This window comes from Tachypleus tridentatus, chromosome 5, assembly GCF_004210375.1.
Source record: "Tachypleus tridentatus isolate NWPU-2018 chromosome 5, ASM421037v1, whole genome shotgun sequence".
In the NCBI taxonomy this organism is placed as follows: Eukaryota; Metazoa; Arthropoda; class Merostomata; order Xiphosura; family Limulidae; genus Tachypleus; species Tachypleus tridentatus.
Window position 1 is genome coordinate 5,259,098 of NC_134829.1, and position 27,454 is coordinate 5,286,551.

A 27,454-nucleotide genomic window follows, 5' to 3' on the forward strand; every position below is an offset into this window, starting at 1 on the left:
ATTGTTATCAAATGTACTATATAATTAATCAGGGTGGAAGACAGGTAGATAGGTGAACTTTACTATGTAATTAATCAGGGTGGAAGACAGATAGACAGGTGAACTGTACTATGTAATTAATCAGGGTGGAAGACAGATAGATAGGTGAACTGTAATATGTAATTAATCAGGGTGGAAGACAGGTAGATAGGTGAACTGTACTATGTAATTAATCAGGGTGGAAGACAGGTAGATAGGTGAACTGTACTATGTAATTAATCAGGGTGGAAGACAGGTAGATAGGTGAACTGTACTACGCAATTAATCAGAATGGAAGACAGATAGATGAACTTTACTATGTAATTAATCAGGGTGGAAGACAGGTAGACAGATGAACCGAACTATGTATTTAATCAGGGTGGAAGATAGACTGGCCAATATATATTTAAGAGGCTTTATTATAGCTAAAGTAAAATCGCGTTTTCTTCACAAAGAGGATATGAAACGATAACAATACTTCGTACACTCTTTTCATTGTGTCTAAACAATATACAAAATGAAACCGAAGTAGACTCCTATTTTAATGAGTCTGTAATAACTTACATTGTCAGTGAGTCGACTTAGATTTGTAAGAAACTCGCAAAGAGAAACTGGGACAAATATGTAAGTTGTGATACACAGAAAATCGTAGTGCACTCGTGAATACAAACATGACGGTTAGGACTAAAAAAACATTGACAAATGGTGTGTGTTTTGTTTTCTTATAGCAAAGCCACATCAGGCTATCTGCCGAATCCATCGAGGGGAATCGAATCGCTGATTTTAGCGTTGTAAATCCGTAGACTTACCGCTGTACCAATGAGGGACTTGACAAATGGAAGTACGAACCTAGGACTATTCATTACAGAGTGCCTCTAAAGTCTCTCATCTAATGAATATAGAGAAATCCTTCCTTATAAAACTGTTATCAATGTAACGTCAAACAACCCATCTGTGAGTGTTTTTCATTTTCTAAATTTCGAGTTATACGATATTGTTTTAAGTTTGTACATTTTTTGAACAAATGTATTTGTTTTACCGGTCACTATATTATTAATAATCCGCGATGACGAGAAAACCCACTTGTAGAGAAAAATATATATGTAAAAACAGCTGGTTTGGGTTAAGAAAACTTTTTATGCAGAGGAGCGAACAACGTTTCAACCTTTTTCGGTCATCGTCAGGTTCACAAAGAAAGAAAGAGGTAACTGACCGATAGCTGACCACATGTTTGAAGGCGGTTGTGTAATTGAGTGTAGGAATCTAGAGGGCGTGCTTAGCTATTTGATTATATTTATTAATATAGGTTGTTGTTTTGAATTAAGCACAAGGCAACACAATGGGCTATCTGTGCTCTGCCCACAACGGGTATCGAAACCCGAATTTTAGCGTTGCAAGTCCGCAGACATAAAAACAAGTTCCTTTGTATTGGTCTATTTTGGGCTTGAGTTGTTGTATAAGTAAGGCTTCTTTAATTTTGCGTTTGTTTATGTTTGTTTCTATGTTTAGTATTTGAGTGTTTTCTATGGTTATGTTGTGTTTACTTGACTTGCAGTTTTTGAAAACGTGTGAAGGTGACTTTTTATGTTCTTTGTATCTGGTTTTCATTTTTCTACTTGTTTCTCCAATATAGAAGTCGTGGCAGTTATCACATTGTATTTTATAAATAATGTTGGTGTGGTGTTTGTCAGTGTAGCTTTTACATAGTGTAGACCTTAGTTTTGTGCCTGGTTTTTGAATAAATTTGGTTTTAACTGAAATGTCATATTTTGTTACTAGTTTTTGCCAAATGTTGGTTATTTGTTTGCTGATGTCAGGAATATATGGCATACAGCAGTATATGGTTTCGTGATTTTTTGATTCGTAAGATATATTTACTTTAGTTGGTTGATTTTGCTTTTTGTCTGGTTATACGGTTTGTGGAGGAAACTTATTGATGTTGATGAAGTATTGTTTTATTTTGTCTAATTCATCGTTAATTTTATCTGTTGAACATAGTTTTATGACTGTGTTTATTTGGTTTCTTAGTATGTTGAGTTTTTGTTTTGTTTCATGTGCTGAATCCCAAGGAATGTATAGTCCAGTATGGGTGATTTTTCGGTGGATTTCTGTTTTGAATTGTGTGTCGGTTCTTGTAATTTTGAGGTTAAGAAATGATATTTGATTGCTTTCTATCTGTTCACATGTGAAGTTAATGTTGGGATGTATAGAGTTTATGTGATTGAAAAAATTAAGTGTGTGTTCTGTAGATGTGAATCCCGCAACCGTGTCATCTACATATCTGTACCAGTATAGTGGTGGATGTAATGCTGTGTTAATTGCTCGTGTTTCAACTTGCATCATAAAAATATTGGCTAGAACTGGTGATACTGGGTTGCCCATGCTTAGACCATTTGTTTGTAAATAGTTGTGGTTGTTGAACATGAAGTTTGTCTTCATCGTGGTGAATTCTATGAGGGTTGCTAATTGGTTGCAGGGAATGTCTATAGTTGGGTTAGGGTCTCGGATATAGAGTTCTAAGGCTATCTTGCAAGCTTCAGTGGTTGGCACTTCTGTAAAGAGGGATATAAAATCGAGTTTATAGGTTAGGTCGCTCCTTTAACAAAACATTTGTGAACTATGTGACAAGTTTATAGGTTAGGTCGCTCCTTTAACACATCTGTGAACTATGTGACGAGTTTATAGGTTAGGTCGTTCCTTTAACAAAACATTTGTGAACTATGTGACGAGTTTATAGGTTGGGTTGCTCCTTTAACTTTGTGACGAGTTTATAGGTTAGGTCGTTCCTTTAACAAAACATTTGTGAACTATGTGACGAGTTTATAGGTTGGGTTGCTCCTTTAACTATGTGACAAGTTTATAGGTTCGCTCCTTTAACAAGACATTTGTGAAGTATGTGACGAGTTTATAGGTTCGCTCCTTCAACAAGACATTTGTGAAGTATGTGACGAGTATATAAGTTAAGTCGCTACTTTAACAAGACATTTGTGAACTATGTGACGAGTTTATAAGTTAAGTCACTACTTTAACAAGACATTTGTGAAGTATGTGACGAGTTTATAAGTTAAGTCGCTACTTTAACAAGACATTTGTGAAGTATGTGACGAGTTTATAAGTTAAGTCGCTACTTTAACAAGACATTTGTGAAGTATGTGACGAGTTTATAAGTTAAGTCGCTACTTTAACAAGACATTTGTGAACTATGTGACGAGTTTATAAGTTAAGTCGCTACTTTAACACGACATTTGTGAAGTATGTGACGAGTTTATAAGTTAAGTCGCTACTTTAACACGACATTTGTGAAGTATGTGACGAGTTTATAAGTTAAGTCGCTACTTTAACAAGACATTTGTGAACTATGTGACGAGTTTATAAGTTAAGTCGCTACTTTAACACGACATTTGTGAAGTATGTGACGAGTTTATAAGTTAAGTCGCTACTTTAACAAGACATTTGTGAACTATGTGACGAGTTTATAAGTTAAGTCGCTACTTTAACAAGACATTTGTGGACTAGCTCGAGCATCTTTGCGCGAATTTTAAAAACAAACAAACAATCTTTAATTTACGGCACATTTTGAAACGTCCAACATTATGCATGGCTGTTCTCCCGGCATTTCAAAAGTGAATGTTGAGATTCGTCTGCGTGCACAGCTTTTGTAAAGTAGCGCAGTAAGAGGTGTTTGTGAACGAGACAAAGACGAATTCTTGGACAGACACCATGGTTCATAGTGTGTGTGTATATATATATTCCTATTTTCTATTCCCTAAGAAATATTTTATATATAGGTTTATCTTCACCAACCATTCAGAAAAATTATATTCTGTCGTCACTAGTCACATGAGAAAAGGTTCTGTTATAGACTTCCTACAGTTATGGGTCAAAAGTAAAAGAAAATATCATTTTTAAAATATCACTAGGTAGTGGAAGATCAGGTTTTTCATAACATCTGCTTACTGAATTTCTTTTTCGAAATAAAATAGTCACTTTGGGGTTACAGATTTTTATAAGCATGACTGGCAAGCTACACTCATGGATTATTCTATATTCGTGAAAGTCTACAATAAAAGAAAACGAAACATTTGTCGCGTTAATAATTTTATCCATTCATTCTTCTACATTGTGGTACACATAAACTCTATATTCAATCGGTTGGGACCAATACCCTCTTGATTAGATAGATCTGTTCTACAATAGTCTTTGAGATATTCTACCATCCTTGATTAGACAGATCTCTCTTGTAATGATCTTTAATATAGCCTGCCACCTTTTATTAGATAGATCTGTTCTACAATAGTCTTTGATATATTCTACCATCCTTGATTAGACAAATCTCTCTTGTAATGACCTTTAATATAGCCTACCACCTTTTATTAGATAGATCTGTTCTAAAATAATCCTTTACATGTGATACCATAATTCTTGATTAGACCTAACTTTCTCTGAGCATCCCATTGGCCCAGCGGTGCCTCTGCAGACGTCCAACGGTCGGAACCGTATTTCGATACCTGTGGCAAGCTGAGCACAGATAGCCGGCTATTGATGGTTTCTTTGTTTAGTTACAAACAAAAAGAAAAAATCCTTCTTTCAAATTAACGTTAAATTCCTTTTCCTATAACTCAGTATTTACAGATTGTAAATTCGCATATCTCATTTTATTTTTTCTCTTATTCTTCCAGACCTATAGAGAGAACTTTCTGAAATAACCTATAGCATCAACTAATGGATATTTAGTAGTTGTCACGACACAAAACAGCCAATCTAGTACTAATATGTAACAAAGGCTGAAATAATAGTTTCTTACCACACATAGTGTAAAATCTAAATATCTTAAACAAAATAAAAACTAGAGGGCTCTTTAGTTTCAAACAGCGCCATCTAAGAGGAGGTTGGTGTATTATTTTAAATGACTGTTTCATTTACAGCGTCAAAGAAAGGATATTATAAGACTTGTTATTGTTTCAAACCATGCAGTTTAAATACTCTAACGTTGTAAGTTTTTGAACATATATGTGTACTAAAACTAGAAAGAATATAATTGTTATAGTTTATACGTTTTCATTGTACAGCAAAAACCAGTATGTTACACTAATGCGAATTGTGTCTGATTTAATATCACATAATATCTTTAAATTGAGCTGTTTTTTGAATACAAACATTTGTTATATTAAGGACACCCTGCCTATCTTCGAGATTTTTAATTTAATGTGATAAACTTGTCATTTCAAGTAATTATTTCACGTATGATTACACTGATTAGAAAAGTCATTGTTCTATAACCGGTGACGACTTTTGGTCATAGAACACAGAATATTAAACTAAGGTAGTATTCTGTTATTGAGTATTTTCTATCTGCGGTAATTATAATTAATCAGTTAGAAGGCTTGATGTCATGTGATCCGATTCTAATTGTTACAATGTTGCAGTTACAACGTCAGTGTGAACCGATTCTAATTGTTACAATGTTGTATCGACAGTTACAACGTCAGTGTGAACCGATTCTAATAGTTACAATGTTGTACCGACAGTTACAACGTCAGTGTGATCTGATTCTAATTGTTACAATGTTGTATCGACAGTTACAACGTCAGTGTGATCTGATTCTAATTGTTACAATGTTGTATCGACAGTTACAACGTCAGTGTGATCTGATTCTAATTGTTACAATGTTGTATCAACAGTTACAACGTCAGTGTGAACCGATTCTAATAGTTACAATGTTGTATCGACAGTTACAACGTCAGTGTGATCTGATTCTAATTGTTACAATGTTGTATCGACAGTTACAACGTCAGTGTGAACCGATTCTAATTGTTACAATGTTGTATCAACAGTTACAACGTCAGTGTGAACCGATTCTAATAGTTACAATGTTGTATCGACAGTTACAACGTCAGTGTGATCTGATTCTAATTGTTACAATGTTGTATCGACAGTTACAACGTCAGTGTGATCTGATTCTAATTGTTACAATGTTGTATCGACAGTTACAACGTCAGTGTGAACCGATCCTAATTGTTACAAAATTGTATCGACAGTTACAACGTCAGTGTGAGCCGATCCTAATTGTTACGACGTTGCATCAATGGTTATAACATCAGGTGATCCATTTTCTATTGTTTCAACGTTGTACCAACAGTTATAGTGTTTTTCTTTACTTATAAGCTTTGAATTGTATTTTTTAAAATGTATAATTGTTTAGTGGGTTAAGTTCTGCGGCGCACACAACAGATATTAAACTTATGCTTTACTCTAAAGCTAACAAACTGATAAACAAGTAAAGTGCAAATGAAAATGTAACATACAAATATAAAAATATGCGATTAAGCCGGGTTAAACTACAGACACATTCTTTTGTAAAAACGTTTCAGGTTAATTCAAAATATGCTTTGCTCAGCGTTTTTTCCTCATTTCTAAACATCTAATGAACAGATCTCACTTATTTTCACATATTTGCTACGAAAACAGCACTCGGAAAGAGTCCCATACAACCCAAATGTTTTGTGAATTAAACCTAAGATTACAGTGGATTTAGACAATACTTGTCACTTTGTTCTTTATGTAGTAGAACGTACACACTCAAACATGACGATCTGCTTTTATAGGGAATGTATGCGGTAGGATGGATCATATCCGGCAGTGGCGACAAGCCCTCGCCAACTATATATATCACGACGTCTTTATCTGTAATCATAATCGACAACTAGCGTGGAGCTCCACTCTCGAAGCTCGAAGGTAGAAAACATGAAAGACCGTGAAACTAGGATAAAAAAAAGAACTTATGTAAATACATACGTTACTGTGTGCGTGACGGAAGTTCATCAGAGTTTACTGTTTATATAGAAAGTCTATATGTCCAGGGTGACTGGACATTAGAATGCAGAAGTACTTTACTGTTTATATAGAAGGTTTATATGTCCAGCGTGACTGGACATTAGAGTACAGAAGTACTTTACTGTTTATATAGAGGGTTTATATGTCCAGCGTGACTGGACATTAGAGTACAGAAGTACTTTACTGTTTATATAGAAGGTTTATATGTCCAGCGTGACTGGACATTAGAGTACAGAAGTACTTTACTGTTTATATAGAAGGTTTATGTGTCCATCGTGACTGGACATTAGAGTACAGAAGTACTTTACTGTTTATATAGAAGTTTTATGTGTCCAGCGTGACTGGACATTAGAGTGCAGAGGTACTTTACCGTTTATATAGAAGGTTTAAATGTCCAGCGTGACTGGACATTAGAGTGCAGAAGCACTTTACTCTTTATATAGAAGGTTGAAATGTCCAGAGTGACTGGACATTAGAGTGCAGAAGTACTTTACTCTTTACATAGAAGGTTTATGTGTCCAGCGTGACTGGACATTAGAGTGCAGAAGTACTTTACTGCTTATATAGGAGTCTCAGCTTAAATTAATATTAGAGAAAAAGAATTACATGAAAACATCATATGAAGCCCGTTATCCAGAAACTCAGAAGTGCATACACTCACCAGGTAGTGTACTGGTTGTTAGAAATGTATATTTTAAAATGTGGTCATGTGGTTTGTTTTTCTTAAGCGTCATCGACCAAAACACCTACACATTTTGAACGTCTAATCTTTTCATAGTCACATCATTTAAAAAAACAAACAAAACAGCTGTTACAACTCAGTGCCCCACTCCCCACCCTCTGCGAGTTTATCTTCAGGGTGTCATACTAAACTTGTCATAATACACGTAGGCCTAAGAGAGGTGGGTCAGGTGACGGACATCAAGTAACTTGGTATTTACGTTAAACACAAATCTTTAAGTTAGCTGGGGAACATCTAAGCGTTAATCAACACTCACACACACACACACACGTTTTGTGATTATTCTTCTTGTGTTTGTCCAGACAATTCAATCTAATTTTTCCATCACACTGAACCAATGTACGTATAAACGTTACCTTTGTATTGATTGAAAACTCAAGAGTAGTGATTCTTCAGGGCAAGTTGAGACGAACAGAATTTCAGATTACAATGAAACTTATAACAATTTCCAGCCAGATAAGTGTTAACACACGTCATTGTAACTGTAAACATTTATTGTATGGATTAATCTGTTAATAGCTAAGTGTTACAAGATTAAATGAAGCATTGAACCGGACTGTCAAGTTGCAAGGCAAGCAAGCGATATTTTTATTTCTTATGCCACTACAACATCTCTACCAGGAGTACATATTTGGCATTATAACTTATTCAAAATTATTACCAACAGTCCATATTTGATATTATTTATGACTTATGCAACATTGTTACCAACAGTCCATATTTGATATTATTTATGACTTATGCAACATTGTTACCAACAGTCCATATTTGATATTATTTATGACTTATGCAACGTTGTTACCAACAGTCCATATTTGATATTATTTATGACTTATGCAACGTTGTTACCAACAGTCCATATTTGATATTATTTATGACTTATCCAACATTGTTACCAACACTCCATATTTGATATTATTTATGACTTATGCAACGTTGTTACCAACAGTCCATATTTGATATTATTTATGACTTATGCAACGTTGTTACCAACAGTCCATATTTGATATTATTTATGACTTATGCCACATTGTTACCAACACTCCATATTTGATATTATTTATGACTTATCCAACATTGTTACCAACACTCCATATTTGATATTATTTATGACTCATGCAACATTGTTACTAACAGTCCATATTTGATATTATTTATGACTTATGCAACATTGTTACCAACAGTCCATATTTGATATTATTTATGACTTATCCAACATTGTTACCAACACTCCATATTTGATATTATTTATGACTCATGCAACATTGTTACCAACACTCCATATTTGATATTATTTATGACTTATGCAACGTTGTTACCAACAGTCCATATTTGATATTATTTATGACTTATGCAACGTTGTTACCAACAGTCCATATTTGATATTATTTATGACTTATGCAACATTGTTACCAACACTCCATATTTGATATTATTTATGACTTATCCAACATTGTTACCAACACTCCATATTTGATATTATTTATGACTCATGCAACATTGTTACTAACAGTCCATATTTGATATTATTTATGACTTATGCAACATTGTTACCACCAGTCCATATTTGATATTTTTTATGACTTATCCAACATTGTTACCAACACTCCATATTTGATATTATTTATGACTCATGCAACATTGTTACTAACAGTCCATATTTGATATTATTTATGACTTATGCAACATTGTTACTAACAGTCCATATTTGATATTATTTATGTCTTATCCAACATTGTTACCAACACTCCATATTTGATATTATTTATGACTCATGCAACATTGTTACTAACAGTCCATATTTGATATTATTTATGACTTATGCAACATTGTTACCAACAGTCCATATTTGATATTATTTATGACTTATCCAACATTGTTACCAACACTCCATATTTGATATTATTTATGACTCATGCAACATTGTTACTAACAGTCCATATTTGATATTATTTATGACTTATGCAACATTGTTACCAACAGTCCATATTTGATATTATTTATGACTTATCCAACATTGTTACCAACACTCCATATTTGATATTATTTATGACTCATGCAACATTGTTACTAACAGTCCATATTTGATATTATTTATGACTTATGCAACGTTGTTACCAACAGTCCATATTTGATATTATTTATGACTCATGCAACATTGTTACCAACAGTCCATATTTGATATTATTTATGACTCATGCAACATTGTTACCAACAGTCCATATTTGATATTATTTATGACTTATGCAATATTGTTACCAAGAGTCCATATTTGATATTATTTATGACTTATCCAACATTGTTACCAACACTCCATATTTGATATTATTTATGACTCATGCAACATTGTTACTAACAGTCCATATTTGATATTATTTATGACTTATGCAACATTGTTACCAGCGGTCATGTTTATCATTCCATTACGATATTACTTGAGCACTTGTCAAATCGTTTTTCTTCACGTCTATAATTTTACCGAAAACCTAAAGTAACAAAGCAACAGTAAAGACACAGTAAAGAACCAAAACCTAAATCAAATTAACATAACAAAACATTACTGTAATCGAGCCAACCAGTTCTGGTTGATGGATGCTAGCAGATAGGCAAACGTACATAAACACGTGTTATTTTAGCGGTGAAATTCTCCAAACGCTTGAAGATTTATCTTTTCTTACACTTTCTCAACATGAAAAGTGACTTAACACTCACAGCACATACAGTCACTTAACGTTTATTGTATATTTTCAACGTATCTAAACACCTATCTTTCATATACGTTTATGTACGTTCACAATATATACATTCTTGTATCTTGAACATTAAAATACGGTGTTCGATTGCCCAGTTTGGACACAGATTGCTAATTGTGACTTTGCTACAAGAGAAATAAACAATGTGAGACGTTTTAATACAACATGTTTCATGTAAACTTTGCAAAACTTTTAACGTTTTACATACGTTCACAACACATTTAAACACTTAATGTTTGACATGCGTTCTAAACGTATTAAAACGCTTAACATTTTAGATACGTTCTAAACACATTTAAACACTTAACGTTTTACATACGTTCTCAACACATTTAAACACTTAACGTTTTATATATGTTCTTAATACATTTAAACACTTAACATTTTTTATACGTTTTCAACACATTTAAACACTTAACATTTTTTATACGTTCTCAACACATTTAAACACTTAACGTTTTACATACGTTCTCAACACATTTAAACACTTAACGTTTTACATACGTTCTCAACACATTTAAACACTTAACGTTTTATATATGTTCTTAATACATTTAAACACTTAATATTTTTTATACGTTCTCAACACATTTAAACACTTAACGTTTTACATACGTTCTCAACACATTTAAATACTTAACGTTTTATATATGTTCTTAATACATTTAAACACTTAACATTTTTTATACGTTCTCAACACATTTAAACACTTAACGTTTTACATACGTTCTCAACACATTTAAACACTTAACGTTTTAAATATGTTCTCAACACATTTATACACTTAACGTTTTACACACGATCTAAACACATTTAAACACTTAACATTTTCATACGTTCTCAAAAGATTTAAACACTTGATGTTTTATATATGTTCTCAACACATTTAAACATTTAACGTTTTATATATATGTTCTCAACACATTTAAAAAACGTTTCATATACGTTTTTACTTCGAAACATTTGCGCCCAGAGAGGCTCTTTTCTCTCGCTGTCAGTCTGTTGAAGTAAACAAACACCAAATATATTGACTCATGTAGCGCTGTATAATCAAGTTGTCATTTGATTATAATTATATAGTAGATATATCGTTGTTATTAACGCAAGGCTTAGAGTAAGTTCTCACAGAATCCTACTGGAACAAGCTATATGACGTCTACGTAAATCTCGCATTTAACCGTTTGTAAAATAGGAGGACAGATTTATCTGTAGATACACAGAGTCATAATACGATGGAGATTTCTATAAATTATTCAGAATAAATCTGTGCGGCCAAAAACATTACACAAGATAACAAGGCAGCCAGTTTATAAGAAGCTATAAGTTAACCACAAGCCTAATCGTAAGTTAGCCCGCACTCGGCACAGAATATTTCAAGAAAAGTTTCGAATCTCCAAGTCTCAATATAACTTACTGTTATATTTCTGTAATGTTCACTTTTGTAACAACACATGGTATTTCATAATAACCTCACTATAAAGTGTGCTTGTTTTACATAGACAATAAGGCACGCATCTTTTGAGTAGCTGTCTCACAAAAAGCACGTGACGCACTCAGAGATGACTTAATTTCTGTTAAAATATGTTACAAACTGTAAGAGATGCACTCAATTACTTGTGGAGACATCTTGCAAAACGCGCGTGATATATTCAGGGACGTTTCTCATGGATGCAAAATTGCAAAATATATGTAATCTAATTAAAAGAAGTCTTATCTCTTATGATTTGTTTTGTTTCTTGGCCCAGCATGGCCAAGCGTGTTAAGGCATGCGACTGGTAATCTGAGAGTCGCGGGTTCGCATCCCCGTCGCGCCAAACATACTTGCCCTTTCAGCCGTGGGAGCGTTATAATGTGACGGTCAATCCCACTATTCGTCGGTAAAAGAGTAGCCCAAGAGTTGGCGGTGGGTGGTGATAACTAGCTGTCTTCCCTCTAGTCTTACACTGCTAAATTAAGGACGGCTAGCACAGATAGCCCTCGAGTAGCTTTGTGCGAAATTAAAAAAACAAACAAACTTGTTTTCTTTCACGAAATACGCGTGCTATACTTAAAGGCATCAATTCTCTGTGATACAAATTACTTGTTTTTCTAACTAAACCACAATATGTAAATTTAGTTGTCGATATAATTGATTAAATTTCAACTGTTTCTGCAATATATATAAAAAATACAAAGGTGATATGTTATATCTAACAATATTTACATTTACAATAGGGTTCCATACGTTTAGGACTTTCGCAAACTTTTAACAAGTTTGTTCTGATTTCATTAAATTTTCTAGAGGAGGGAAGGGAGGGGTCGTACTTTCAATAAAACTGGTTACTCACTATAGTAACCTTTACTGATGCAATTATTACCTTGACAACTAGATGATCGAACAGAGCAAAGGCTTGGCGTGGTTGTTTCTTCGATCTACTGACGCCACGAAAATACCTGGCGAGCAAAGCCTATCCCGGCGTAGCCTCATTGATATGTAAATACGAAGAAGGCTTAACAAATGTGTTCACCTCGTGGAAACAGCAAAGACTAATTTATTGTTTCCATTAAAGTGTAGCGCTGCATGAGAAACGCGTGCCCGATGCCAGATAACGGGGTGATGTACAGCGCAGGTTAATTCATAATAAACTAACCTACGATACGACATCTTTAAACCATCCACTGACTCTTAAGAATGTACTTCGAATAAGCGTGAGGCGAAAACAAAACTAAAAACATAAACACGTACTTGAAGGCGTGCACACTATTGTCAATTTCAAAATAGTAATACTTTACTTGTCTTTATGTAAACATGGCCAGTTTCACTTTTCCTATAATCGTGTAGTTTTAAGATGTTTTATCACACTGCTTATGTACTGGAGTCTTTGTGGGTGTTTCCGCTTAACGATCGTTTGTTAGCCCTTTTTACAAATAGAAAAATGCCACGTCTCGTGTACTTGTACATAAATATTTAGTCACGTACTCCGATGGGACAGCGGTATGTCTAAGAACTCATATCGCTAAAATCATGGGTTCTATTCCCAGTGGAAGACACAGTAGATAGCCCAATGTGACTTTCCTCAAAAAGAATCAGAGGTCCCTGATCAGAATGAATATATTAAGTACTTCCTTCTGCTTGCTGTACAAACCGCCTCCTAAACCAGATATTTTGAAAATCTGTCCTAGCTATCAAACGTGGACAGTTTCTCCAACGTTTCACACCACGGACTACTCGGTGGCGGGACTCGAACTGTCAAGCACCACTGTAACCAGTCAGAACTTTATTAATTATAACTGGGGCCCCTCGTTCGGGCTGAGCCTCACTCGTTCATTTCGAAAGCCACTTACATTGTTTTTGTGATGAAGTTAGTAACTGTTGCTCAAATATGAATAGAAGTATTTCCGTTAGTGTGGGTTAGTGGGTTTTTGTGGAATTGTGCTCTTTTTAATAAACGTTCTGATTACAGAGAGGAGTACATAGAACATATTTAAAACGTGTCTTATACATCATTTGGAAGCTTTCAAGCGCACCCGTTTTAAACCGAGCAATCACTCTTGAGAAACTCACTTGAAATAAAAATGTATCTCAGAACGGCTGGTATGGGTATTAACACGTTTGTTGTTTAGGAGAGAGCCCCCCGCTAGTACAGCGGTAATGCTATGGATTCACAACGCTAAAATCAGGGGTTTGATTCCCCTCGGTGGGCTCAGCAGATAGCCCGATGTAGCTTTGCTATAAGAAAAACACACACCCACGGATAAGGAGAGAACAACGTTTCGACCTTCCATGGTCATATTCAGGTTAAGAAAAAGTTTGAATGTGACCGTTGTTCGACACATGTCTTAGGGACGAGAGTATAAACGGATACGGTATTGTAGGGGGCGTTGTACTTAGATGTTAGGTTATTAATTAGTACAGGTATAAAGATGTTCCTTTATATTGGTTTGATTTCGGTTTTAGTTGCGGTATAAGTAAGGCTTCTTTGATTTCGAGTTTGTTTATATTTGTTTCTTTATTTAGTATCTGAGTGTTTTCTATGGTTATGTTGTGTTTATTTGTAGTGTTCAAAAACGAGTGAAAGTGTTTTTTGTGTTCTTTCAGTCTGTTTTCTATTTGTCTGCTTGTTTCTTCAATATAGAAGTCGTGACAGTTGTTGTATTGTATTTTATAAATTATGTTGGTGTTGTGTTTGTCAGTCTAGTTTTTACATAGTATGGACTTTAGTTTTGTACCTGGTTTCTGAATAAATTTGGTGTTTACTGGAATGTTGTGATTTGTTATAAGTTTTTCCCAAATGTTGGTTATTTTTTCACTGATGTCGGGAACATAAGATATGCAGCAGTTTAAGGTTTCGTATCCAAAGATACAACAAAAACTACAAAACCATCAGCGAAAAAAATAACCAAAATTTGGAAAAAACTTATAACAAATCACAACATTCCAGTAAACACCAAATTTATTCAAAAACCAGGTACAAAACTAAAGTCCATACTATGTAAAAACTACACTGCCAAACACAACAACAACATAATCTATAAAATACAATACAACAACTGCCGCGACATCTATATTGGGAAACAAGCAGAAAAAATGGAAAATAGATTCAAACAACTAAAATTACACTATCACACGTTTTTGAACACTGCATATCAAATAAACACAACATAACCATAGATAACACTCAGATACTAAGTAGGGAAACAAATATAAACAAACGCGAAATCAAAGAAGCCTCACTTATACAGCAACTAATACCAAAATCAAACCAATATAAAGGAACACCTTTGTACCTGTACTAAATAATAACCTAACATCTAACTACAACGCCCCCTACATTACCGTATTCATTTATACTCTCGTCCCTAAGACATGTGTCCCGCAACGGTCACATTCAAACTCTTTCTAAACCTGAAGATGACCTAGGAAGGTCGAAACGTTGTTCTCTCCTTATCAATAAAAATGTTTATACCCATACCAGACATTCTGAGATATATTAGCAACCACTCATTATTTAGTTGCAGAAAATAAGTGTTCGTACTCTTAGGATGCGGTTCTTACACGAACACATGCGTGGTAGTTTTCTTACATGAACAGTTAGTAAAGACAGGGTTGTGTTTATACATGAACAGTTAGAAAAGACAAGGTTGTGTTTGTACATGAACATTTAGTAAAGACAGGGTTGTGTTTATACATGAACATTTAGTAAAGACAGGGTTGTGTTTGTACATTAACATTTAGTAAAGACAGGGTTGTGTTTGTACATGAACATTTAGTAAAGACAGGGTTGTGTTTATACATGAACAGTTAGTAAAGACAGGGTTGTGTTTGTACATGAACATTTAGTAAAGACAGGGTTGTGTTTATACATGAACAGTTAGTAAAGACAGGGTTGTGCTTATACATGAACATTTAGTAAAGACAGGGTTGTGTTTGTACATGAACAGTTAGTAAAGACAGGGTTGTGTTTATACATGAACAGTTAGTAAAGACAGGGTTGTGTTTGTACATAACATTTAGTAAAGACAGGGTTGTGTTTATACATGAACAGTTAGTAAAGACAGGGTTGTGCTTTACATGAACATTTAGTAAAGACAGGGTTGTGTTTGTACATGAACAGTTAGTAAAGACAGGGTTGTGTTTATACATGAACAGTTAGAAAAGAAAAGGTTGTGTTTGTACATGAACAGTTAGTAAAGACAGGGTTGTGTTTATACATGAACATTTAGTAAAGACAGGGTTGTGTTTGTACATGACAGTTAGTAAAGACAGGGTTGTGTTTATACATGAACATTTAGTAAAGACAGGGTTGTGTTTGTACATGAACATTTAGTAAAGACAGGGTTGTGTTTGTACATTAACATTTAGTAAAGACAGGGTTGTGTGTATACATGAACAGTTAGTAAAGACAGGGTTGTGTTTGTTCATGAACATTTAGTAAGGACAGGGTTGTGTTTATATATGAACATTTAGTAAAGACAAGGTTGTGTTTGTACATGAACATTTAGTAAAGACAGGGTTGTGTTTGTACAGAACATTTAGGAAATACATGGTAAATTTCATTAAAGTTTAGTTATCACAGTGTTGATCTTAAGAGAACATATATATGAGACTTAGTAAAAGACAGAGCGGTTTGAGTGAGTCTCTCTCATTTAATGTTCTGGAATTGGATGACTTATCTGTATCTTAACAACTCCATATTCTTGAATCTGGTATATACTGTATTTCAACTGGTATGTGGAATCTCAGAGTAAACTACGCCATTGAATGCTATGTGTTAAAATATGGGATTAGTTACCAATATTTACAGTTTTACACAACTCTTTAAAATAGGTTCTTACGTCTTATCCTCATACATAATCACAGGTACGGTTAACAAATGAGGTAGCAAACAAAACACGACTGCTTTAAGATAGCTACATTATTAAATAAATGTTTGTCACCTTAAGGGTAACAGTTGTAAATTTGTTGGTTTTGTGTCGCTGTAATTATAAATTTAATACATTCAGAAGTGTAAGAAGGAGTTACGTCTTCTTTCTTAAGTTTAAACTTATCACACAAAGAAGTTATACCTCTGAATCTAATATAGTTTTTCACAGAATTTCAGCATATGTCAAACGTATCTTACATTTTTATAGTTGAAAAAAACAGTTTTGAAATTTAAAGGAAAAACTGTATTATTGTTTTTTTATTTGAAACAGAAATTGACAAACTGAAAATGGACACTCACTCCAGTTGTGACGTTCTGGATTTGCAAAACTACCGCTGTTAATAACTAAGAGAAAACTGATATCTCTTTTAATTTATACGATTTGTGACGGAGAAAGTGCCATTGCTTAGCTGTCTTCTAGCTGATATTATAGCACGCCAACCATTTACTTAACTCAAAAGTCTATGTCTTCCCTCGGGCCAGTGAGTAAACACTATCTTTCAGTTACATGCTTTCAACTGTTATCAGAGTTCAAAATATCGTTGGGCCTCTTACCATGGGTTGTAGTGTAATGGCCCAGCCACTTATAACGCAACTTTCGTGTTACAGGGGCCGAGTACAGATAATCAGTTCTGACAATCATACATATATCTTCCATTATTCCTCTTATTACAGAATTTAGGTACTGCTGCAACAGCTACTGTCCACGTGTTTTAACCATGATGGTGCTGATTGCTTATCCCTACCTATAGAAAAGGCCCATTCAAATTTTGTAGCTTAATCAGTAGTGCATTGAGTGTGAGGGGAAAATAATGCGAAAGTCAAGAACAAAAAATAATAGATGTTGGGAAGGAATCTATTCTAGTATTTCATACACTTGTAGATAAACTATAGGTTTTGTCCTTTGTCATTCAATAACAGAGTGAGTCCAGTTACGATATGTTTTTCAGTAATTTACAATATATAACTTTGAAAGTAATTTTCGCCTCGTAATAATATTCCCACAATTACTATTTTAGCATTCCTTGTACAATTTGCTCAGCTTATTCAATAGACAGTCTGCATGTGCCACACTTCTCTTTGTTAACATTCCACGTAAACGCTTAAGTGTCGCACTTCTGTTTGTTAAACTTCCATGTTAACATTTAAGTGCCACACTTCTGTTTGTTAGCGTTTAAGTGTCACACTTCTGTTTGTTAAACTTTCACGTTAGCGTTTAAGTGTCACACTTCGGTTTGTTAGCGTTTAAGTGTCACATTTCTGTTTGTTAAATTGCCCCTAGTTATTCTAACAGTTGAGAGATCGATTCATCAGAAGGAAACCTTAATTTGAACTCTCGACGTCGTGGACAAAGGTGATTATTAAATTCATACTGAAAGGTCACTGGTCATGTCAACTTCGAAAAGTGAGCTGTGGACATGGGCGAGTCCTCGAAGTTTGGATTGATAGGTAGAAAAGTATGAATGAGACAGCCTGACAGACAGAAGAGCTTAATGACAGCTTAAGGACATATGAATAATCTATTCACATACGTGTATATAATCATTGGGTTTCCAGGCTTATATTCTGTGCTATAGGAAAATGTTTTATTAAAAGTGACTTCCTCCATCTTAACCTGTAAATACAAGTCAAAATTCTGTCGCTTTCTTTTCAAAACTATAAAAATACAAAACTTAGTTATCGAGTACGATTTTCTGTAATAGAAGAGGTAATAAAATCTGTAAAATCATCTACACGAAGTGAGTTTCTGGTGTTATAATCAGAGCTATACTTGTTACGTACACGGAACGTGAACTCACGGTTCTCCATGAGACATCAGTCGCAGAATCCGAACTCTACGCATGAAGTCATTATAAGTGAAAGGAAGAAAGACCTAAGATTAGGGCAGAAGATGAGGAAGGGCCATAACATAGAAAATTAGGCCTAAAAAAGAAACAACGAAAACAAATAGGATTATAACAAGAAGCAATGACCAGAGCACACAGTATTAGAACTAAAGTTTAAAAAAACAAACTTTCTGAAACTTTGAATCAAATCCAGTAGATCGCAAAACTGAATTACAAAGAACAAGTGAAGCACTCGGACAAAGACCGTTTAGTCCTACAAAGATAAAACGGAAAATTGTATTATAATATGATAATTCTAGACAAAAACAAAACAACGGCCCCCGCTAGTACAGCGGTAAGTCTACGGATTTACAACGCTAAAACAGGCCCGGCATGGCCAGGCGGATTAAGGTGTTCGACTCGTAATCTGAGGGTCGCGGGTTCGCATCCCTGTCGCGCCAAACATGCTTGCCCTTTCAGCCATGGGGGCATTATAATGTGACGATCAATCCCACTATTCGTTGGTAAAATAGTAGCCTAAGAGTTGGCGGTGGGTGGTGATGACTAGCTGCCTTTACTCTAGTCTTACACTGCTAAAGTAGGGACGGCTAGCGCAGATAGCCCTTGAGTAGCTTTGCGCGAAATTAAAAACCAAACAAACAACACAACGCTAAAATCACGGGTTCGATTCCCCTCGGTGGGCTCAGCAGATGTGGCTTTGCTATAAGTAAAACACACACACAGTAGACAAAAACAAAATATAAAGAAAAACGAAGTTACTAGGTTAAATATTTTGTACGTATATTATATATAGGTTTATTAATATAAGGGAATTATACACACTTAAATACCTCTGTCTGTAATATGTAAGATCGGTTGTGATAACTCGTAAACTCGTTTCATTTCTGAAAGATTATTTTATGATATTTATTCAAAAAACTCACTTTAAGTTTGATAACATTTGTATGATGCAACGAAAATAACGTTTTAACAAGTTACAGGAAATGTTGTGACATGAATACACGAAGAAAAATTCGTATTCAAAACTGGAGGTTTTAAAACATTGACAAACATTATTTGATTATTTGTAAAATTAGAATGTTGAATTTAACTTCAATCTGGACTTACAATAATCGATTAAGAAATACTGCATTATTTCATACTCGTAGGTACTATATAAATTACAAAACCTCTAATGTTGGGGTTGTGTCTAAAAACGCATATCACTGTGATTAAAGGTATCGAGAAGGGGTCGTTCTGGCCTTTATAACACAATATTATACATACATTATCAGTTTATATGTAACACCTTGAAGTATGTGCTACTGTGCACTCAGCGATGAGTCTGCAGTCACCAAAGCCAAGAGTTCGATACCCGTGGTGAGCTCAGCACCATTGTGTAGCTTTGCATTTTATAACAACAGAGCAAAGTACACGTTCTGTATTGGAAAAACAACAACAAAAAACATTCAGTTATTATGTATTCTCGGTACACACAAGATACACTGAAACTAACACGAAAAGCACGTCAACCCATTTACGAATGAACACTTCGAAACTTCCAGACGATTAATAAGATTCTAGTTAATTGTTTGTTTGTTTTGAATTTCGCGCAAAGCTACACAAGGGCTATCTGCGCTAGTAGTCCCTAATTTAGCAGTGTAAGACTAGAAGGAAGGCAGCTAGTTATCAACTCTTGGGCTACTCTTTTACCAACGAATAGTGGGATTGACCGTAACCGTATAATGTCCCCACGGCTGAAAGGGCTAGCATGTTTGGTGCGGCGAGAAATCGAACCCGCGACCCTCAGATTACGAGTCGAACGCTTTAGCCCGCCTGGCCAGTTCTAGTTAAGTCATTATTTTACTTTTAATGTTCCTGGTACAGAACTCTTCACTCTGGTTGGAATTTTTAAACATACATTTAACGTGTCTACATTCAATCGATGTACTGAATCTTTTAATTCGTTTCATTGTTTATTTTTAAAATTCTTTCGTATTTACTAAGAATCGAAAACCAAACAAAAATAATGAATCTATTCACATGCACACATACACGATACAGTAAATATATAGAGAGCGTTGGTTAAAATCAGAACTAAATTGTAGCGAAAATTACCCGGGTGGATTCTAACCTGCTTGTAGCGTGCATAACAACTCGATGCCCTATTACCACACTATTAATGTTTTTTTTTCATATAAATCCAACAACACAGGGATGTAACTCACCATCGCCTCTGCCCCAACAACTTCTCGTGCCATTTGTCCAGTTTTTTCCTGCGTGGTTAATTAAAAGTCAAAGTGGTTATTAGGTTTTGTCGTATTTTAAAGTGTTATACGTTTAACTAGTTAAAACGCCTGTTAAAACTAATTAACCAACCAATATTCAAGACGGCCATATTCGGAAGTCTTGTACGTCATAACTACTGAAAAAAAAAAGATAACTTTTGAATTCCTGTTTTATTGGTGCTGGTTCGAAATAGTTTTAAATACTGATCGAAAATATTGGTAAATATTTCGAACATTAGTTAATATAAGAGCGGCATACAAATGGTTTCTTTTGTTTGTTTCTTCAAATGACTATAGAGGGAGCTTTTATCGTTATTTTTGTACAACCAACGCGACTACTGACGGTGCCTTCAGTTTTACCTTTGAAATAAAAACTGGACTTCAAATAAGGTAAATATTATACTTCGTGAGAAAGTTTGATTCTCTTCAAAACCTAATCCCGAAAAGGTATCGTACATAATTTGGACGCCATGTTCTCCGTGACATTTTCCTTATATATTTGTATTTGTATTTTGGTGTCTGTGAAACACATGTCGAATAATGGAAGAAGTAAAAAGACCAAAACAAAAAGTGTGTCTGGTATTTAAAGTTTTCGGTGAATGGAACAAATCAAACGATACATGGACTAACAAAGAGCCAAGATAAAATTCCTTTAAGGTTGAAGTTGAAACAACCCTAATTTAGACAGTTACCTGTCAGTCTTACTTTTAACCGAAGAAGACGATCGACTGTCACAGTTACAAAGTCCTCACAACTGAAAGAAACTGAGTGAGTTCAGTGACATATTGTGACTCGAACCTCGGACCTTTCACACTAACTACTAGGCCAAAGTTGACGGTTAGTTAGTATTATTTTTTATTAAGTACAAATATCTAGGATATGCCCACTGTAGAGATTGAACCCAAAGCCCTCAAACTTGTCGCTGACCCACTAGGAGGCACTGGGGGGGGGGGGAGAATGAGCTTAGAGTGATTGGCACGGGGGGGGGGGTGAGAATGAGCTTAGAGTGATTGGCACGGGGGGGGGAAATGAGAATGAGCTTAGAGTGATTGGCACTGGGGGGGGTGAGAATGAGCTTAGAGTGATTGGCACGAGGAGTGTGCACGGAGGTGAGAATGAGCTTAGAGTGATTGGCACGCGGGGGGGTGAGAATTAGCTTAGAGTGATTGCTATATTGAAAAATTACAATTCTTGAAACAAGTTATTACATTTTTCGATAATATTTGTAGTTACTTGTTGAGAAATGTTACGCGCAGTAGTATATCGTAGCTTGAACGATATTATAATAACAATAATATTTTGTTACAAATCGATATATATTAGTTACGTTTTAAACAATACGGTACCCCATAACATATACTTGTATCTTTCATAAATATAGTGTATTAGGTGCTGTTTCCAAATTAAATATAGTGTATTAGGTGTTGTTCCCAAATTAAATATAGTGTATTAGGTGTTGTTCACAAATTAAATATAGTGTGTTAGGTGTTGTTCCCAAATTAAATATAGTGTATTAGGTGCTGTTCCCAAATTAAATATAGTGTATTAGGTGCTGTTCCCAAATTAAATATAGTGTATTAGGTGTTGTTCACAAATTAAATATAGTGTATTAGGTGCTGTTCCCAAATTAAATATAGTGTATTAGGTGTTGTTCCCAAATTAAATATAGTGTATTAGGTGCTGTTCCCAAATTAAATATAGTGTATTAGGTGCTGTTCCCAAATTAAATATAGTGTATTAAGTGTTGTTCACAAATTAAATATAGTGTATTAGGTGTTATATCCAAATAACATATCGTGTATGTGATGTTATTTCCACATTAAATATTGTGTGTTTAGTGTCGTTTACAGATTTAAGTGACTTTCTGATGTTATAAAAAGGTGTGGGGACAGTTTTAAAACTATGTAGGCTATGTTGTTGTTTAGTAAACCTTATATAGTCATAAAATCAAAATAACATAGATATTTACAATAATTATAAATATATTTTTTTAAATACTTAACTTCTATTGTAATTTTAAAGTGTTTTAATTCACCATCACCAGCTAACGGGTACTGTACTTGTTGGCTACTGGATTTCAAATGTTGTATTTGACTAATAGAAACCACTACTGGCTATTAAGTGTTGTAATTGATCAGAACTAACCAGTAGGGTACTTTACTGGCTGTTTACCAGTTCGCAAGCGTTGTTAAATATATATATATACACATATATCATATCAGGTCCTGGTAATTATTTTATAATTATAAATAAACACGGTACAAGAGTAGTGGATGCTATATTTTTCAGGAAATGTGTTCATTGTATTATTTACACGAAATGTTCAAGCAAGAAAAAAAATATTTAAGTGAGAATATTCATAATAACACGTGCTGATCTCGTGCAAATCGCACGATCCAAAGTAGTGGCTGAGAAAAAAACCGAGCGAGCTGTACAGGTTGAGTCTAATATACATTATTTACATAGAGAAGTATAACAAATAAAATAATTTTATTAAATTATATAGAACGTACGACTTATAATTTTTCATATCAAAATTTGCGAATAACTCGCTGTGTAGGAAACACCTAACTTTGAAGAGTAGCAAAACACTGACGATTCTGTAGACAGTACGTAAGACATTATGGGAGATCCTGTAGACGTTACACAGGGCATTATGGGATATTTTGTAGACAGTACATAGAACACCATATGTGATTCTGTAGACTACTTAGTGAACTACAGGAGATTCTGTAGACGGCACATAGGACACTATAGGAGATATTGTAGACGGTACTTAGGACACTATGATATTCTGTAGACGGTACATAGGACACAATAGAAGATTCCATACACGGTTAGCAGGACACTAAAGGAGATAGATAACACTATAAGAGGTTCAGAAACATTACCACAAAATTGTCGGGTTTATCGTACATTATGTGCACCAGGTTGAAATCAGAGCAGTGATGCATGCTTGTAGGGTTAATGAATTTTTTTCCGTTATCTTCGAACTGCAGACAGACTGTGGTTGCCAGTTCGTTAAGCGGAATTTTTAGAACAAAATGCGCAATGTGGTATTTATGAGGACGTAAGTAGCAGTCGATCAGGACGCATGGAAAGCAGCCTTCGTATGTCCAGGTCACTCTTTTTGTTGCCCGAAGAATCGTTCACATAATAAGTGCCTGAACGTACGACAGAAATTTGTGATACGCGCGAAATTAGATAGAGGAAGAGGAACCGCACGTGAAAGCGCGCGTTTCGGGTCAGCAGCACACCACTGGGCAAACGTACCGATCTCTGGAAAAAGCAGAGAATATTTACTAAAACAGCGTCATAATGAAGCTGTCATCTGACCATGTTTTTTGTATGTACCTTCAGAACCGAGCATTGCTTGTAAACACGTAATAATAACAAAGTACTAATTAGTTAACTTGAGTCAAAATCTACCGAGTCAGGAGTATTAGCTATTCAGGTGAACCTGACGATGACCGAAGAAGGTCGAAACGTTGTTCGCTCCTGTACGTAAAATATTTTCTCAACCCAAACGAGCCGTTTTTTACATATATATTTCTCTACAAGTGGGTTTTCTCGACATCACTGATTATTTAGAGGAAACGTTTCTTTGTTTGTTTTGAATTTCGCGCAAAGCTATTCGAGAGCTATCTGCGCTAGCCGTCCATAATTTAGCAATGTAAGACTAGACGAAAAGCAGCTAGTCATCAACACCCACCGCCAACTCTTGGGCTACTCTTTTCCCAACAAACAGTGGGATTAACTGTAACATTATAACGCCCCCAAGGCTGAGAGGGCGAGCATGTTTGGTGTGACGGAGATTCGAACCCGCGACCCTCGGATTACGAGTCGAGTGCCTTAACCACCTGGCCATGCCGGGTCCTAGAGGAAACGTAAAACGTCGACCAGGAAAAACAGCAATTATGAGTGAAGGGGTAAGTTGTTATATCAATCTACATGGTGTCTCTTAATAACCTCATCTGAACCCCCCTGGAATACATATGACAACAACAACTGATACCACATGAACACATACGATAATCATGTTTGATCTCCCTAGAATACACAGATTATAACCACACTTGATTCAGTTGGAACACACAGGGTAACTCCATCTGGAACTACCTCGACTTCCTTATGTTTTAATGAGAACAATCGTGGTGTGTTGGCACCTTGAATATTTCTCAACAGACAGTGGTTTGCTGCCGAGAGATGTTTAACATGCTCGTGAGATTGACGCGTTTCATTAAAACTTTGTTATCGGTTACCTACCTTTTGGTGTTCCGTCTTCGTCTTTTGGTGGCGTACATTGTGGTTAAGTGGTTCATCGTGGGAACTGAACGAAGAATATAAGATCAAAGCTGCATCGTGGCAGGTGACTCGCGAGTGATTAGCGCGCGCCACCAACGACACTAGTTGAGTCACATGGACACTGAGTCGCTTGGATTTAGTTAAGCCTGATTTTAAAGGAAGTGAAACAATAACAGTTTATACTAAACCTGCTGTATCCTCTAGGCTTAGCTAACAGAATGTGCTCGTGTCGTCAGTGAGTCCACAGAGTGGTGATCCAGTCTGTTAAACAGAGTGTGGGAGGGATGGTATATTAAGAATCAAAACCAAAGATTCATTCGGTCCCATTCTGGCCATACTTACTTCGATTTCTTATTTAATATCTCAGATATATGGTGATTGATAGGCATCTAACTGCAGCAGGCAGGTGGCCTCTAGCAACGCCCTCCATTGAAGGTAACAACCAATCAGGTCACTCCAGTGATGACGCACTCTAATAGTAATGGCGGTTCCCTGGCCAGGTAAAAACACGCCAAGCTCAGCAATCTGTTCACCATGGCGACTGTGGCTAACTACAGCTTGGCATCTGACTAACAAGAAGATAAAAGTGGGCAGTCACTCTTGACCAATAGCTTACTGTAACTGCTTAACCAGGTCCCCGTATTTTTCGGTTAGGTTTATTTCACTATTAGCACTTGCTGAAGAATAGGTGGCAAAATCAAGTACTCGTTTTGACCTGCGCAGACCACTCGAGTAAAGTAGTCAAGCGAACTGACATGAAAAGTTACCGAGAAAGAGGCTTCCGGCAGCCGGCAGCCGGCAGCCTACTTTATTTGCTTCCAACAAAAAAACACGGCTTGTCGCTCTAATGTCTGCGATTTAGTAAAAGAAAAAAAAAAACATCTCCGCAGTTAAAACTTGTTCATTTGAGTCTTACGGGCAAGATACCTGCTCTGACATCTCCAGGGGAGAATTTAATATTTGTCGTCCGTACTGGGTGGTTTTTAGCATCAGTGTGTCGGCACAGAGAGACATCAGAACGTAGGTCGGTTCAACGTAAATGATGTTTTGAATTATAACAACTAATTTTCTCCGCGAGTGTGACAACGAAACATAAACTGGCGAGGGTTAAAGTACATGAACAATTCTACAATGTACTGCCAGAAAGACGACAGACCAAGATACACCTGGCAAATGGGTAACAGAAAGAAAGACGAAGATCATTAGATGGATAAACCTCATAAACTTATTAATGTTAATACACTAAAACTAGCATTCTGTAACCAACAATGACAAACAAATTGAGTAATGTTATAATAACGAACAAACGTTAATGTTACACACATACATACATCAACAGGTGTAATTAGACATACCAAGTTGAAAGACATTCTGTCCTTATAGTTCTAATTAGTTTACTATGGTTTTCAGACACCACATATGATATTGTGGTCACTTTTGTTCAGATTAGTTTTCAGATACGATATCTTTACAAAAGATCTCACATAGTCATACGTATAAGTTTTACATATTTATAACAGATATGCCGTTGTCGACTTTGTTCTTCTTTTTTCACACGTGCCTTGTTGACAATCGTTAGTAAATATGATGATAAGTGACCTTAAGTATCATTATTATTCTACTTACAACGTTTCCTGATAAAAGTCTGAGGTTTTCAAATTACACAGAAGCCGTTACTACATTACTGTACTGTTTAATATAGTTTCCAGAATTACTACACTGATATACAGATAGACTATCAGAGTCATGACACCTATTATCACATTGGTTATTCAAATTAATAAGTTCATTAAACTTGTGTTGTCTTCATATATTATGTTAAAAATAGGTGTCGTGTTGCTGCTTGTTTCAGATAGCTGTCAGATATATTAACTTAACAAAATAGGTGTCGTGATGCTACTTGTTTCAGATAGCTGTCAGACATATTAACTTAACAAAATAGGTGTCGTGATGCTACTTGTTTCAGATAGCTGTCAGATATATTAACTAAACAAAATAGGTGTCGTGTTGCTGCTTGTTTCAGATAGCTGTCAGATATATTAACTTAACAAAATAGGTGTCGTGATGCTACTTGTTTCAGATAGCTGTCAGATATATTAACTTAACAAAATAGGTGTCGTGTTGCTGCTTGTTTCAGATAGCTGTTAGATATATTAACTTAACAAAATAGGTGCTGTGTTACTGCTTGTTTCAGATAGCTGTCAGATATATTAACTTAACAAAATAGATGTCGTGTTGCTACTTGTTTCAGATAGCTGTTAGATATATTAACTTAACAAAATAG

General features: G+C 35.2%; 1 protein-coding gene across 2 annotated transcripts in view; it reads right to left on the reverse strand.

The window, feature by feature from the left end:
• LOC143250415 (uncharacterized) overlaps nucleotides 1-25,805 on the reverse strand; it is a 209,273-nt gene extending 183,468 nt beyond the window's left edge. Inside the window, exon 1 of one of the 2 annotated variants that reach the window (XM_076500880.1) lies at nucleotides 25,359-25,805. Coding sequence is in view for 1 of the 2 variants with exons in the window: in XM_076500878.1 (XP_076356993.1) it covers nucleotides 25,132-25,187 (56 nt within the window). In the remaining variant the exon portion in view is untranslated. Of the gene's footprint in view, nucleotides 1-25,131 lie in introns of both variants that reach the window. The other variant, XM_076500878.1, reaches the window with a different exon arrangement.
• Nucleotides 25,806-27,454: the final 1,649 nt, after the last annotated feature.